General features: G+C 35.0%; 2 protein-coding genes across 2 annotated transcripts; both read left to right on the plus strand.

The window, feature by feature from the left end:
- Positions 1-613: 613 nt before the first annotated feature.
- LOC113780256 (F-box/kelch-repeat protein At3g23880-like) lies at positions 614-1,585 on the plus strand. Its single transcript, XM_027326066.1, has one exon. The coding sequence runs from the start codon at positions 614-616 to the stop codon at positions 1,583-1,585; it is 972 nt and encodes a 323-aa protein (XP_027181867.1).
- Positions 1,586-15,529: 13,944 nt separating this feature from the next.
- On the plus strand, positions 15,530-16,142 carry LOC113780257 (mavicyanin-like). Its single transcript, XM_027326068.1, has 2 exons — positions 15,530-15,692; positions 15,928-16,142. Exons 1-2 carry the CDS (start codon positions 15,530-15,532, stop codon positions 16,140-16,142), a joined length of 378 nt encoding a protein of 125 aa, XP_027181869.1.
- Positions 16,143-17,676: the final 1,534 nt, after the last annotated feature.

The following is a 17,676-nucleotide window of genomic DNA, read 5'->3' on the forward strand; positions in this document are numbered from 1 at the left end:
ATCTCAGGGTGACAAAGTGCAATGTATCCCTAATTATAGGGGGTTTAGTCCAGTTAACCCTTCTTTGGTATGTCAACTGATGAATCCGTCTAAAACAGGGATTCCAAGTAAAACCTGACTAAAGTAAACAAACCATTAGTAAATGTGGAGCAAATTTTGCGCTCATATTTTCATCTCCTGTCCATGATAAAAGAAGCCCACAATCACAAATTAATTAGGGAAGATTTTCCTATCTTACTGCCAGTTATGTTAATTTAGAAGCTTATGTCCATTATGTATCGTTGTTTACAAATTCTATGGAGGATTTTTCACTCCAATATTTTTTGAGAGCTCAAGAAGCTCGATTTAGACTTCGATTTTGATTTTAGTTTTATCCTCTTCCGATATATCTTCCGTGTTTCAATATTCTCTATTTGAGAGTTTTGAGAGCTGAAGCTATTTGGTATTCGAGTTTGATTTAAACTAGAATTCTCAACTTGTTACATATCTGTTTCTATTTCATCCCCCATTTTGACAGTCTTGAGAGATCATGATATTTGATATTCGAGTTTGATTTCATCCTCTTCCACCATATTTGCGTCTTTCATATTCTTGAAACTAACGCTCCTGAATAATGGATCAGTATATATTGGAGAATATATTGTCAAGGCTTCCACCCAAGGACCTCTACACATGCCAGCGCGTCTGCAAATATTGGTATTCAATAATCTCCAACATAATCTCAAGTCCATTCTCAATCTTCATAACCTCTCCAACTGCAGTTTTAAATTACAATGCATGTTTGAGCAACGAAGACGTCGAAAAAGCATGGAAGAAGGTTCCTAAACCTGGTGGAATGCACACTAAATATATTCGGCTAATTGGTTCGTACAATGGCCTAATATGCCTTCGATATGAAGATTACAACATGGCATTGTGGAATCCATGCACGGGATTGTTTAAAACGGTAAAGAATAATTTCCAATGTATTGATTATCCATTTTGCGGGTTTGGCCCCAATTCGTCCACTGCTGCAGGTGGTTATGTAATTGTATTAGGATGTAAATATTTTGTCAGATTTGGTGTTATGAATGACAAACTTGGGCAATATGTCTGGAAAAGTATTCAGCATAATAAAGATTATGTGTATCGTGAAAGTATTGGGGTTCTTGTGAATGGAAATCTTCATTGGCCAGCATGTTGGGGTATCAGGAAAAAGGTGATTTTGTACAATTTGGATGAAGGAAAGCTGGAGGAGTTCAAGGGACCTGATAAGCAGGAAACAACAAACTTCAGAATTGGAAATTTTAAGGGAAACCTTTGTGCAACTTTTAAGGATGGTAGAATGTTTGAGATTTGGGTAATGAAAGATTATCGTGTCGAGGAATCTTGGATGTGGTTGTATAATATTGAAGGATTTGTGCTTCATGATGCTTTGGTGCCACTAGGGTTCTTGAAAAATGGTGATATCATTATTGAGGTAGACAGGCGTTTTATAGCACGGTATAGTTTTGCTTATAAAACTGCAAAAGTTCTGAGGTTTCTTAGGGGTACTAAATCTTCTGCAGTTTCATTTGTGGAGACCCTGGCTAAACCAAATATTTGAGATTTTCTTGTTAGTGCTATTATCAGGATCATGGTAGAATAATACAGGAAGTTGAAAATTTAACTGTGATACAGTAAGATAAAATAACCTTAATCTAGAGAGCGTTCATTATCTTGCTAATAGCATCTGCTCATGATCATGTGGATGTGGAACTCTTGCCAAATCACAAGTTGATGTAGGCCTGCTGGGGCTTTTTGCTCTGATTAATGAATTATGTTGCGTTTACTTGTTACTTAAATCTTTTTTCTAGTTTTTTGCAGCCAAGTTTGCTGAATAATTTATTTTCCTTCCAAGTATTTAATGACTAGTAGGATAAAAGAGCATCCAAGATCTGATCGATATTGGAAAGAAAACTATTTTTCCCTTGTGTTGAATTGTGGTGTTGTCTTGCTCTGTCTAGTTTGGTAAAGGAAATTCTTCCCATGAATAATTGGAAATATGAATGGTTCAGAGCCTCGAGATGCCGGGTCACTAGGCGAAAACAATCATGTTTGCTTTTTTCTTTCCCCCTTCTGTAAAGCAGTCGTTCACTGCAGATAAAATGTGAGTTGGCTTACTTTATTAGGTTGTCTATGTTTGCTAATTTTTTTGAGTTTCTTGACGAAGAACATGTTCCATTCTAAACTTCTGAGGCATGGATGTTTAAATCAATCTCATTATTTCAAGTCTGAAAACATTGTCATAAAACTTCCTGATTCCACTTGCCAGAGATTCCTGGACAGAGCTTGCCACTTCACATTGAAGTCTGAAAACATTGTCATAAAACCATAAAAGGAGCTTGTCTTAATTTTATTTTATTTTTGAGGAAGAAAAAACATGTTGGAGTTAATTGCAGAGAAATGTAATAGTCTTGATATTCTTCGGTATAGCTCCAAGGAAATGTACAAATTAAGGGTACGTATGCTTATCTGTATGCAGACTCTGGTTTCAGCCAAGGTCACTTTCCACTGAACGTTGGATATCTGTACTAAATGGACTAAACAGAGTGTCTCCATTCATTTAGAGAGAAAAGCTATGCTTGTTCTTGGCATCACTAGCAGTGTGCCAGAAATTGTAATTCTGCACTCCATCTGCACTCCAAAGTCAACTCACCTTTGCAATTGTAAATCTCCGTGGAATTTTAGTTTGGTAATCACGTTCTTTTCCTACCATAACAAGTCATCACCAATTGGTTTTATTCTCTATTTGGATACACATTTTTCCAAAAAAAAAAAGGCCACTACTCAGAAACCACAGGTAAAGCCAAAAGGAGAGGCAGGAGGAAATGCCACTCTGACAAACATGAAAGCAGAACACTAGAAGAATTTAACAGATATCCAACGTACTGAGCGTTGAATGCATCAAATTACCAAGTATCTTGGGTGAAGCAATTACTCAGTTTTGGTCCTAATTTCAAGTTTACTCTCCATTCATATGCTTCAATCATGACGAACATGCACTGTCTATCTAAGAATTCATATATCAAGAAGAATTCAAAAAAGTATCTAATACTAGATGAACATCGAGATGCAGTTATGCTGAGAAAAATTTATCAACAGCTTTCGGTCAAGTGAACGCATCCTATCCATGGTTCAAAGACTCGGCCGAGTCCAAGACGACTCAGTTGAGTCGTCACTGGAACGGACCCCTCCGATATGACATCGAAACGAGAAAATTTCGAGATATTTGACTCGCCGAGAACTCAGTCAAGAAGTCACCATAAAGGGTTGAAATGATCGAGTTACTCCGAATCATCCCAAGTCAACTCGCCAAGATTTTCTTTTGCTAATTTTACAGATTTTCTTTTGCTAATTTTTTAATTATTTTTATTTAACATATTTTTTTTATATTATTCACAATTTTTAGAATATTAAATGCTTCAAAATTTGTGTCTCATTGAGATCGTGTGACAGCCCCACCTTCCCCTAAGGCGTACCAAAGGGGTTAGCGGACTGCCTGCCCAGCTCTCGCCAGAACTATCGAGCAGTTAAATGAAATCGAAAACGTTCAGGAAGGTGATAGCGCGCTCAAACGATTCAAAGTCGCCAAATGGCAAAACGAAAATCGAAACCACAATGAATAGTGGTTGCCACGTTACCATCCAACTAGGAGCCAAACAAATACAGATATGGCCATATAACTCGGGAAAACATTCCCAATCCAAATAGGATACATGAACAGGGTAAATAGTTTTATACACATACGTTTGTAATTTACGAAACAAAAAAGAAGATAATTAGATCAAAATACATTTAGGGTTTTCCAACTATCGAGGAGTTTTACAAAAATATATTAAAACTAGCTCGACTCGTGCTTCAAAACATTTTAGCCTCAAAAGTGGTTCCCTGTAAGGAAAACAAAGATAACGGGAAAGGGGTGAGTTTACGCTCAATGAGGTACCAAAATAATAGCAAGTAAGAAAAGTGGAACTTCAAATTCAATTAGTCACATATGCGAATCAAATAAAGAAGTGAACAAACACCATAGACAGAAAGGATACGGGTGGCTCTCAGGAGCCAAATTCCCATTTGCTTCACCGAAACTTGATCAAAATAATAGTTGACACTCCGTCAACGTTAAAGAAGTAACCAATACCGTAGACTCCACTTTCTCCGATTCCTTCCACCTCACATACCCCTACCGGGCCCGAACTCCAATCAGTTCAGAAATGGTAATACTCGAGTATATCGGAATCAAGGGTTTCAATACCCAAAGATCCCAAAACAGACTACCGTGGTTCGTTATCTAATCGACCAGGCCCCTGGCCGGCCCGACTCGAGTAACTAGCCACAGGTGTTGAGTTCAGAGGTCACAGAAAGGTCGTTGGCTACCAGCTTCCAAACGACATCAGAACAGATACAGATATAGACACAGATAACAGATACAGATAAAGATACAGATACAGATAAAAGATTCAGATTCGCACCAAAAATTGGCATATGAACAGACAAGAGAACGAGTGTGATAAAGTACACCCTCGTCTCAAACAAAATAAACAGATAGTTCAGATGTTCATATCACAGATTGCATATACCGAAACTGAGTTAAACAACAAATGAGGGGAATGGTACACTCACCGGTTCAAGTACGGATACTTCAAAAATTTTCACTTCAAACTGGCTTTAATCGCCAAGAAACCCTAAAAGAACCAAAGTAAAACAATTGAAGGTTCCACTTCCAAAATCGAGTAAATAGAATGCACTTGTGAGGCTCGACTACTAGTCGTATGCCTCGTCAAATAATTACTAATGCAAGAGTGCAAAACATGATTTTTGGGAACGAAAAGGTAACATGAAGACCTAGGCTCAAACAACCCAAAAGCCTTTCATTTCTACCAAAAGGCAATTCAAACTTAAAGGAACCAAACGGCCTAGAAAATTGGACAGCACCTCCCCTAAATTTGCTTACTTTTCCAGCCATCAAGGCTTCCTTTTTTTTTCCTCAATCACTCCCAAAGTCACACACAAAATAATTTCATTCAATAGCCATTCAATAGGCTCCAAGTAGTACAAGTACAATTCAAGATAGGGAAAAGTCCGGAAATGAAGTTAAACTTTAAACCCTAAAAACAGTTTTTGACATTATTTTGCGGTTTTGGCACCATTGGCACTACGATTATCGGATGGAGGTGAAAGATACACCGTTTCGAAGCTAACAGATAGGGATACAATGTTGCAGAAGATCACTCAGTCCAGTTCATAGTGCAACTAGGTCAAAAATTCAGTATTCTAAACCAGAACCGCAAAAACGGGTGAACAAATCGCATTCTGGTTAACAAACCATAATTCAGGCTACCTAAGTCCAAATCAAGTGATTCCAAAGCCATCTGAAAGCTAAGACACCAGGATACATTTCTTAAGAAGACATCAACAACCAAATCAGAAGTATTCCCAACCAAAATAACCAATTACAGAAGCAATTATCAAGTTCGGGTAGAAACAGGGCAGCAGGGGTATTTCAGTCTTTTCATAAGCTACGCTACTCCGATTGGCCTGAAATTTTGCAGAAATCTCTAAAATATCATTCCCTACAACTTTTATGTTTTAATCCAAAGCTAATTCGGCCTCTAACTATGATGAACAGTGCCGGGCAGAATGAGGGGAAATGAAACCCTAGTTTCCACAATTTCCTTCTAAAACAGAAATTTTCTGCAATTAACCACACTTTCTACCTTCTAGTTTCCTTCAATATCATTTCCAATCATCATCCATGGCCACAACATATGAATCATATTAAAACAGAAAAATCATGAATAATTATAAAACTTCACCAATTTCACCCAAAATCAAGATATAATCCACAAAATTACCTCTTAGGCTACCACAAGTCATTAATTAGACATCATTAGATAGAGGAGAGGGGTTCCTTCACTACTCACCTTAGTAACCAAAGGAAAAGAGCAACTTGGCACCTTAATCCTCCAAACAACTCCACTAATCACCTCACAACCACTCACTTAAGGATTTTTATGGAGTAAATGCAAGATTAAATGGTTGATTTGTTGGATTTGAGCAAGATTGAATCAAGAATTTGGAGAGCTTTTCTTTCTTTCTTCCTTGGAGAGATGGCCGGCCACAAGAGCTTGGAAATGAAGTGTTTTTGGTCATTTTTTTTGGTTTATTTGGTCAATTGGTAAAAAGGTGAATAGTAGTCAAAATGCAAGATTTAATCATATGGTGACACTTGTCACCTTATTTAATGCATGCATATCACTTTGTTTCCTCTCACACCAATCCACTTGGTAACCTCTAATTATCTCTTAGCACCTGATAATTTAAACCCAGTATCCAAAACTTAACCTAGTTGGCCGAATTTTTCCGAACTTTTCGCACTAGTGGGTCCCATGTCCAGTATATGCTCTTAATTTCTCAAAAACTAACCGATACTAGAAAAATCATCTAAAAACTATATTTACTCATAAAAATTATCGGAAAAATTTTCTTAATAAAGAAAATGCAGAAAACATGCCATTAAGGAGAATAAAACCTAGAAAATAAGAAAATTACGGGTTCTCATAGATCGTGACCGATACGTCGGGGCCAATATATCGAGACCTATGTAGAATAATTCAAGCCACGACCGCGACTTTGAACCATGTTCCTATCTAGACAAAAACCAGTTCGAACTTCACTAGGCAGAAAAACTTCAATAACATAGACTTGAGAAGGGGTATAAACTTAATACCAAGAAAGAGGTGAATAACAGCAAAGAATGCTCCAAATCCAAGAATCACAGAATAGTCAACACCTTGATTCAGCATTGGTTTCCCTCCAAAGAAACTTCTATCCCTCACACAGCTGCTTCCACCATTGGAAGGGTGCTAATACTTTTGCTGAAAATTGAAAAGGTGGGCAAATTGTGGAAGAAGAGGCCATTAGAAAGTTGTTCAGTTAGTGATAAACTTCCTCTTTCATATCAACATGACAGCTTTGCTTGAGACTATAGAGGAAGGAAGGAGAGACCCTTGGGCTACACACTGAAGCCCGCTTGGTCATGACGGTATATTCCATAATTGCAAGTTTGCAAGTCAAACTATAGAGATGAGCCTACGGTTCATTGCTCATTGGTATCAAAAGAATCTCCTCAACGGTGTTGATTGGTTGATTTGTCATTCCCGTGGCTTTCAAGTAAAATTGTTCTTTTCTTGGTTTGAAAATGATGTTCCCAATCTCTGGGCTTGCTTGAACGAAATTTTTTTCTTAACTGTAGAGCCAAAGACTTGTAAAGTTGCAGGAATTTCAGGGTTGGAAAAAAAGTCACAGGAACTGAAATTCTCCTAAAAGATTTAAGATAACACAATATATTCATGCACTGTTAAAAGAATACACATCAAACAAAGAATTATGCTAATGAAAATTTTATTATGTTTAAACACTTACGTGCCAAAATTGGCCTTAGTATTGATGCGAATCTTGAATATATCATTACAAAGCATTAGGCCCGCCCTTTCTTATAATCCTTGCAAAGATATAAAAAAAACAAAAAAACTGAGGCTCTATTTGGATTAGCCGTATTTGGGAGTATTTTGGAAAAATTTTACAGTAGTATAGTTTTTAGAGTATATTTTGGGATATTTTTAGAAAAGATTTTAGAATATTTAAGAGTAATAGAGTTTTTAAAATATATTTTGGATTATTTTTTAAATATTAAAAAAAATTTAAACTATTTTTTAAAATATCTTTTAAATTATTTTTTAAAAATTTTTATAATATTTAAAAAATTAACGGATTCAAACAGAGCATGAGCCTTCTAGCATTGTTTTGCTATTAACAAGCCGAAACAAGTACAATTATCAATATGCCGGCTAGGCCTTGTTGTACTTTTTCTTAACACATGTTACCCTGTTGTCCCTCATCGTGTCATGTCATTGCCAAGCTTGGTCAAAGAATCACGCTAATCATTTGTGTTGGAAAAAGCTTTCTCACCGTGTTTTGGCTACAGATCCGTTGAACGCCAAGTGTGAAATGCCTCCTGAAGTCCGGCTTTTTCACCGTGTTTTGAAACAGTTGTGCAGATTTCTTGTTAAGCTTGAGCGTCAAATTTGATATGTCTCTTAACCTTTTTTATTTTTGTCGAATCTAACTACAGACTCTACAAAGGTGATTGCATTTTATCGAGGCTTTTGTTAGTTTAGAGGCTTTGTTTGGATTATATTTTTTGAATTTTTTTATATCTAACTACAGACTCTACAAAGGTGATTACATTTTATCGAGGCTTTTGTTAGGTTAGAGGCTTTGTTTGGATTGTATTTTTTGAATTTTTTTATAAAAAAATTACTACAGCGATTTAATATATATGAGATAAAAATATAATTGAAAAATATGTTAACGAAAACATAATAATTTTTCAAAGAAAAATTGCAATCCAAACACACTCTTGTTACAAAAAGAAAGAGGAAAAGGGAAAGTCGGATGAGAGATCTCATGATCATCAGCTAAACTCAATCATTGTAATTTACCACATATTAGATTAAGTTGCCAGCTTTTGCATACATTGTAGGGATTAACCGCAGAGACTCAACTAATCATTGCTTGTAAATAAACAACACTCTTATTTCTACCAAAAACAAAACAGTAAATTACAAAGTGATTGGCGTAATGTTTGGACCGTAGTGTATCCAAGTCAATGCCTTGTGCGGTTCAAATAATTGAATTCGGACCAAGATAATTTCAAAATCTACATGTTTGTATGTTTATGCAAATTTGTACATTTAGTTATTTAAGGTGTACATTTTCTTAAATTGCTAACGATCTTGGCTTTTCAAATATAGTTTTCAAATATGGTTAGGTACTCCTTTATGACTTCTCTCTCTTCTCCAACTTCTCTTTACTGATTCTTTTCTCAAAATCTCTCTTCCTCCTATAGGTTTCATTTTTGTCATTTTCCTAATAAAGTCTCCTCTAAATTTTTTTAGTGGGAGATGTCTATTTCTCCTAGGGTTCCTAGTGAGAATTTCTGTTCTCCTAGGAATTCCTAGTGAGATTTTGTGTTATTTTTTCTTATTTTATTGTTTAAATTTGAATTTACTTTAGATCTAGTTGTTAGATCTGAATTTGTTTCAGATTTGGATTTATTTTGGCAGATCTCATCATTTTTATTGAAACTTACAATTGTTGATTAACAGATTTGATGATTGCAACATACACAGAGTGGGCTGCAGCAATTTATTCTATGAGGAGATGATTTTAAAATTTATGATACTTTTTAGATCTGTTTTTAATTTCACAGGTCTTTGTATCTATTAAATTATAGATCTACAATTTTGGCCCTGTTTGGAAGCTAGTTTTTTGGGCAAGTTTTTTACCTACAAGTTTTTTAACAACTTTTGCTACAGGAACCCAAAAAACTTCTCAAAATTTTTTACCTACACACTTCAAAATACACAAAACACACACAAATTCCTCCACCATCCCAATACAATACACAAAACACACATAAAAAAAATTCCCTTCCCTTTGGCTTTCTTCTTCCTCTACCATCCCAACCCAGTCCACCACCTTCGTCGCCGACCACCACCACCTCCGGCGCCATTTTCTTTTTTTTTTTTTTGCCTTTCTCCCTCTCCCTGCCATCCTCCTCCTTTACCCAATTTGACTGCCTTCCTCTTTTTTTTTTGTGTGTCCCCCGCACCCCTCCCCCTCCCGCGACCAGATCTGGTCCCATTACCAGATCGCAAAAGTGTAGGGGAGGGGAGCTGCGATCTATTCGCGCGAGGGCGACGGGGTTGCTGAGGGTGACGGGGATAGATGAGGGGAGGAGAAAAAGAAGGTGACGGGCAGAGGGGGTTGGCGGGGCAGAGGGAGAAGAGGGGCGGCGGCGGAGAGGGGAGGAGAAGAGGTGACGGGAGAGAAAAAGGGGTGGCGGGTGGCGGGGGAGAGGGGAGGAATATGGGTGGCGGGTGGCAAGGAGAGTGGAGGAAAAGGGGTGGAGAGCAGAGGGGGGTGGCGGGAGAGGGAGAAGAGGAGTGGCAGGGGAAAGAAGGGGAAGGGGAAAGGAAGGGAGGGGGAAGGGGAGAGGGAGGGTGACGGCAGAGGGAGGGAGAGGGGGAGGGGTAGGGGGTGCTGCGTTGCTGCGGGGGGCTGGTAACGGGGAAGGGGGAAGGGAAGGAAGAAGAAGAAGAAGAGAAGAAAGAAAAGAAAAAGAAAAGAAAGAAAAAGAAAAAGAGAAAGAGAAAAAGAAAAAGAAAAGAAAAAAAGAAAAAAAAAGTTTTTCCTCTTAAAAACTTCTACAAAAAAAATTTTCACCTTACAAAAAATTTTACACAAATTTTTTCAAAAACTTCTACAGTGTACTACAGTAAAGTTTTAGACAAACTCCCAAAAAACTCAGGTTCCAAACAAGCCCTTTAGTTCATGTTTTCTCTGCCATTAGGGTAGCAATATATATCAATCGTATTGGATGATTTCCAATAATCTATTAATGAAATATGTTTCGTTATACTATATAATAATGAGTTGTGGTTAAAGGGAATTTGATTTCAACCGCATGGATAGGGATTTTTTGGGAATATAAAATGTTGTGTAGTTTTTTAAAACTTTTGGTACAACTGAGAATAGCATATGTTTAGGTATATTTACTGAAACACCCTCATTTTGGTACATTTAAATCTTTGATTTATGGAGACATTTGGGTATTTTTTGGAATATGAAATTATTTTGCAACCATTTTTGCATTGAGTACAACTCAGATAAGTTTATGTATTGGTGTAATTATTGAAATGATGTTATAGACATATTTAATTGAAATGTGGCTTTTGTTGTGCAATTAACATAAAGACATATTAACACGTTATGCTATAATTAGCTGTTGGAGGATATTTCTTTGTCTGAAACAACTTATGTTTGCTCTTGGGCGATTTTCAACTAACATTTGCGGGGCCTTTTAGGAATGATAAAATTATAAAAGTATTAATAAAATAAAGTATACAAGTGTGTGTTGCAATTAGAATGTACTATTATTAATTTTGTCATATTTGATGACTATTTCTTTTCAGAATGTATTATTATTTATTCAATAAAAAATTCTCTTTAACCATAGACGCTAAACACCTGCGCAATGCATGGGCACTCCCCTAGTTGTTATTAAAAAAAAAAGTACTCCTTTATGGCTTTGACAGTAATGAAAATGACTTAAATGGCCAGCTATGATTTTGTGTTGTAAGATTGCCCTCCTGTGTTTAAGTTCATACATTTTGTCTGCTTCGCAAGTATCTTTTTTTGTTTGTTTATGAATTTACAAATATTTTCAAGGAATTAAATCGCTAAAAAATATGTTTTAAGCAAAAGTTAGACACTATATTTATGTGCACATATTAGCACTCGTATGTGCCCATTCGAGTATATATGTGCATATTTGGATATGACATCCATACTCATTGTTACAAGGGTGATTTAGTCATAACGATAAAGTATTAGTTATTTTAATCCATAAATAGTAACCCATATCCCATTAACAAATTTTTTTAAAACTCTCTTCTTCATGAATTTGGAATTTTTTGGTTCCATTTTCCAAATTTTTGCATGATATTTCTTGTGCTTTGACTTCATTCAATATTTTTCAAGGGTTAGTTCTTTTTTTTCTCTTTTTTTGCAAATTATATTACTTTCTATCAAATAGTGATATTTACGAATACGCGAAATCAAGAGTTTGAAATAAATTTTTTCCCTTTACGTTTATGGGTGACTTTGGAATCTAAATAGCCACAAAATATAAATTTGGTTAGTTTTGTCATTTTGAGGAGTGCCAAAATAATTAGACATGTAAAATTCGTTCTTTGAGACTGTCCTTTCCATAAATGGAAGGGATCATGAGAGGCAACTCTTTTGTGCTACCCAAGGCCAAATGCTGCTCCTAAAGCATTTGTAGGCTGCAAATGATAGCTTACCAATCTATGAAATTGTATTTAATTGGTGCTCTTTAAAATAAACTTGTTTGCCAACGAAATAGAAGAAGCAAGTGGTGCTAGAGTAATGTGTTGATTACACCCCAAAAAAAAAAAAAAAAAAAAAAAGAAATCTGTCAAATGGTGAGAGTAGATTTAATTAGTACCAACAGTCAAGATTCATTTCTGAATTTCATTTCTGTGTAGATGGTTCTAAGTACTTGGGTCTGGATTTCTACAATTGTAATGGAAAAATATAATTGTGGTTCAGATATGTTTAATTTAAACTTAGGTGAATGAAAGTGATTATGGGATGAAACTTTCAACCGATGACAAAATTGGGTCAATGAGTCCAGTATTCCCTCAACTTTTACCAGTAGTCTTATTTGGTCTTTGATTTTAAAACAATCTGTTAGATCTCTCAACTTATAGATTTGGTTCTAAATGGTCTAAGTATGGTATTTTCACTTTATCCTCTAAAGTTAGCTTTAATGTCTATTTTTCCCTTTAAATTTAAAATTAAGGCATATCAACTCTTTTCAATAGTAAAAAAACTATTAAATAGTTCACTAATTTGATAATTTTAAAAGAGTCTATTAGGCCCTTAAAATTTTTAATTTGATTTCACTTGGTCCTAAGGACAAATTCAATTAAAGACAAATTTTCATTTTTCTCCATTAAGATTTAGTTCAATGCAAATTTGGCCCTTCCCGAGTTTATAAAGTAAACAAAATGTTCTAGTTTAGTGGTTTGATAAATATGGAATCTTTGACCGGTTTAACTATCAAAAAATGATAGCAACTCCTTTAACAAATCTGATTCAAGCATATATATTATGTTATAATATATTATCATGAATAGTATCCTTTTATGAATAATAAAAGGAACCAATAATAGTTTTTTTCTTTTACTGTAAAAGTGAGAAATCTCAAATTCAGGACCTCTCACTTACACACTCTCTCCTCATATTATCTAATCCATTCCTTCTCCATGGACTAGTTGGTTTGAGTGATCTTTTAAGCCATTAATTTAGGTAATGAGATAAACAAGTAGTACGTTACATGAGTTTCACATCGTGTAGCCGGAACTTGTCTGTAATTCACTGGAAATTACAAACTGCCGGCTTCATGTTTTCTACAAAATCATTGGTAAAGGTTGAAAGACTATTCAAGTTATTTACCTAATAAGATATGCATTGTGTTTTTATACATTAAACAAAATTACGTTATTACTTTAATATTTACAATTTTACATCTTTTGTATTATTATTGTTTGTTTGGTACATTTACTATGGTGATTGAAAATTGCAATAAGTCCGAATCCGTGCCACTTCAACTCTATCCTAATGTTAAAATGAATCTTGTATATATGCCTACTTTGACTCTTCATCGACTAGGGGTGGCCACGAATCAAATTTGAACCAGAATTGATCCGGCAATTTCTTGAATCGGAATTAAAATCATAACCATGGCTAAAGATTTAGTTTCAGATTCATCAAAATTCTGAGTTGAAATCGGAACAGGCGATTTATGACTCTTTCAAATTGTTCGAAAAAATATTTGCTACCTAAACTGTTTGACCAGTTTAGAGTCTAATATCAATAGTCAGCACCTAACACCAGCATCTCCAAACGTAGCCCAACAATCCATTGTCCCATTCTATTAGTAAATCTATACCTTATAACTAATCTAAATTCAAAACCGATCTAATCTAATCAACAATAAAGTTCTTAATTTTTTTACATTCATTATCATATTTTTTTAGAATTAATTTTATAATAACATGTATCTAAGCATAACTAAAAGAACTGGAACCGTAACTAGAAGAAGCCAGAACAGTAATCAAAATAAAATTGGAATTGAAACCAAACCGAAATCGGAGGTTCAAGAATTGTAACCGCAACTGCCTCCATAAGAGTCGGTTCATGTTCTACCTTTCAAAAGAACTAGAACCACGATTTTTGAAACTGTGGTCATGCCTACCGCGAACCCTTCCATGGGCTGGTGTTTGACGTTACTAGGTAGGTGCTTTAACTAACTAGAAGACATGTTAGTTAGTAGATGATGGATCATTAACACTTCAAATCTCTCATTTACTTCTGTCTTATCTTTTTTTTCTGGCCTCTTATACTTCTTTCTTTGCCAGAATTAATTAATGCATCAATGTCCTCGTGTGGCTCTCTCAGACTACATAAAACCCCGAAAAGAAATAATCCAATCTTCATCGGTGCTTCAATTTGCCTTCAAGGCTGTTGCAGTGATTATTTTTTGGTAAGTTTTTGATAACTCTTTCCTTCTTGTTTCTTTATTTAATCTTTATCTCTGAGAACTACTTAAATGCAAAAAGAGGACAATAGCCATGAAATTAGCTTTGACGATAATGCCATCTAGAAACGATATGATATTATAGTTTCCTAGATTGATGTTTGTGCAATACAAGTTAGCAGCATATACATTCATTAATAATTTCATATTAAATAGATTTTATTTGAAGAATGTCAGTCGACAACCTGACCGATAAAACGATCAATTAAGATCTCATGTAATCAATGCAATATATTGGTTTTGAACCCATTTTTTTAATCACAAAGGAATTTAAATTTCACTTCATGAAGAATCTTTACAAGTGAATGCTTGTAACAATCTTGGAGCCTCTTTCTTCCATTTTATACAATCTGACACTTATTTCACGAAACGCCCCAAGCAATAAGCCACTTGATTAGCTTCCTTATAAGGCCATTGATAACACCTTACTTGATATTGTTGAAGGAGAAATTTGGCATTGTCAAATTGGCTTTTTCGTGTTTTGAACATCATTTTGGTCATTTTGAACATTGCTATTGTTTTTGGAGATTTTTCTTTTCCGTATGGCATTATGTCTGGTAGATAAGTGATGAGTTTGGTTCAAAGGAAAGAAATTGATTTCATGACATCCTCCATCATAATCTCAACGCATCTAGCACAGTCTGCACAGATAATCAAGGCAACTTTGAACGTCAATGCTCTACTGAGTAGGAAATAAGTGTCATCACATAAAAGCGGCCTTTTATAACATATGTTACTTACAAACACATGGTACGTTTTTCAGAAATTTTGTCCATTTTGACATAGTATATTTGTGCCTTTGGTAATTCCTCCAAACTTTCATAAAATTGGATGGTTCGTGCATTTAACAGTTGAATGTACCAAAGTACATGATGTTCTTCCTCAATCAAGATTATTAATTTATCATTTTTTTCCAGTGTACATATTAATAAGCTTCCAACCAACCTTTCCACTATGACATTAACCTTATTTTTTACCCTGAAAATTAAAAAAAGAGAGAGAGAATTTGTCGCTATCTTCTTCAGTAAAGGAAGTAGTTAATCTCATTGACTGATGATCCATCTAAAAGTACATGCTCAATTAATTATGATAAGAATAAATTGAAGCTTAGATTTGCATAAAAGTCCATCTATTGTTGTCTACGGATCTGTTTATAGTACATTGAAGCTTTAGATTGCCTTCATCTAAATAACCTAAACAAGAATGAAGAATGAAGAAAGAAAATGTTGGCTTTGCTCTGAAGTTCTCCAAGTCATGGACATGGCGAAAAAAGCGATACTACTTCTCCTCACTGTTATGGCTGTTTCTGGGGTCTCCCCCACTGTTTATACCGTGGGTGATGTTGGTGGTTGGTCGTCGTTGTGTGTGGTTAACTACACTGAGTGGGCTGCTGCCATAGAATTTCAAGTTGGAGATATTCTGTGTAAGTATCAAATTTTACATATCTTTTTAGTGATGCAATATATGGCATTAAGAAGTGTCAAATTTGGATCAAGTCGATGTGTTTAAGACCATATAATTATACATCTTGAACTTGACAGTTAGGGGTGGAAAGGGTATCAGGGGGGGTGGAAAGTAAAAAAAAAAAAAACCCATATAATTGTACTTTATTTTCCATTTCTAATTCACTTGAACTTTGATCAATTCTACGTTTGTAGATTTTGAGTACGACCCGGGGTTTCATAATGTGGTGCAAGTGAGGCGGGAAGACTACCATGCATGCAACGCAAAAAATCCCATAGCCACCTACTCGTCAGGCAAAGACTACATCAAAATCAAGAGCCCTGGCCATTACTTCTACATCTGCGGTTTTGTTGATCATTGTAAACTCACTGACCAGAAGGTTGATATTAGGGTCCCTAAACATCATTGAATTAACTTCTTAGCAAGTTTATGTAGAGTTGTGGCTCTCATAAAATTAATCAGTTAGCTCAAATGCAAGAAATTTCAATCAATTAGATATGTATCCTTGGTCATTCCATTGAACAAAGTAAAACTTCTTGATCGGCAGTGTAGCTAAGTACATTTGGATGATGACCATCTATTAATTAATGAAGCGAATGGTGGGATTATGTAGTTTTTGTCAAATTTGTTTTTGATTTTGTCAAACAAGCATATGTCCAATCAACTAGCTCAAATCCAAATAAAAGTTGATCACACATGTATCCTTGGTCATACTATTGAACAAAGTATAACTTTTTTGATTGGCCGTATAGCTAAAGTACCTTTGGTCTATTAATGAAGTGAAGAGTGAGATTTTGCTACATAATGAGTTTCTAAGTTTAATATGGAAACTATGTAGTTGTTTAGTGAATTTACTGTTGAGTATTCAGTAGAAATAATAAAATCTAGATGATATCTTGAAGTGCTTACGGAAAAAGTTAATAAAAGCTTCCAAATATGTACTGAATCTAGAAAGTAAAAGAAGAAACAAAGTCGGACTTATATACGTCTAGTTATGTCATGTGTTCCAAATTTGTTTTTGATTTTGTCAAATAAGTATATGTGCATGTAGTTGTCAGGCACTTTATTCGGTACGAGTTGTGATTTGGGAACAATGAATACCGCGTTTACAAATTGTAAATTATTTTGGTTCCGTAGGATATGAAAAACTAATTATATGATTTATCCGCACAATAGTTTATAAAACTTTTTGACCAAATAAGAGAGAAAAAAACGGTGAATTACTCGTACACCCTCTATATTATTGCATAATACTACATGACCCTCCTAAAATTTTAAAATTGTCTTCTTATAGATTTATGTAAAGTAAAAATTTAATGGAAAACATCTCTGATTATAGCGATTGATCAAGATGCACTCGAAAAGTGCGTGTCGTGAAACTAAAATATCCATTTTAATCCCTTATATTTTTGCATAAATATCAACTTAACCATTTTTGGTTTTGCATTTATCCACATAATCCCTCCATAATTTTATGTGTAGTGATTAGACCCTTTTTTATTTAGTGCCTAAGTAAGAACAATAGTGGCATTTCAACTAATGATATCACGGAAATTATTTTTGGTTAAATTTCTAATTTACCGAAAATTGTAAAGGGATCATGTGTATATTTTGAATTTTAGAGGGGTCATATGGTATCATGCAAAGTATAAGGAATTATGAGTAATTTACCAAAAGAAAAAAAAGTTGATATGCTTTGTGGATTTTTGTTTGAAGGAAAAGTTGATATAGTGCTTCTCATTTTGAACAATTAAAGCCTCCACGAAATTGATTAATAACCGCTAACGAGTTTTGATTGCAAACAAAATATCTCGAACTTCTTTGCTTGCCGTGCCCGTGTTGCACTTGCCGAGGCCCAATATGACACAAACATTTACAAAACGCGTCCATTATAACTTTGGACGTTTCCTGACCAGAAAAATATCCATTTCAAAATCAAATCA

Source organism: Coffea eugenioides, chromosome 8, assembly GCF_003713205.1.
Source record: "Coffea eugenioides isolate CCC68of chromosome 8, Ceug_1.0, whole genome shotgun sequence".
Taxonomy (NCBI): Eukaryota; Viridiplantae; Streptophyta; class Magnoliopsida; order Gentianales; family Rubiaceae; genus Coffea; species Coffea eugenioides.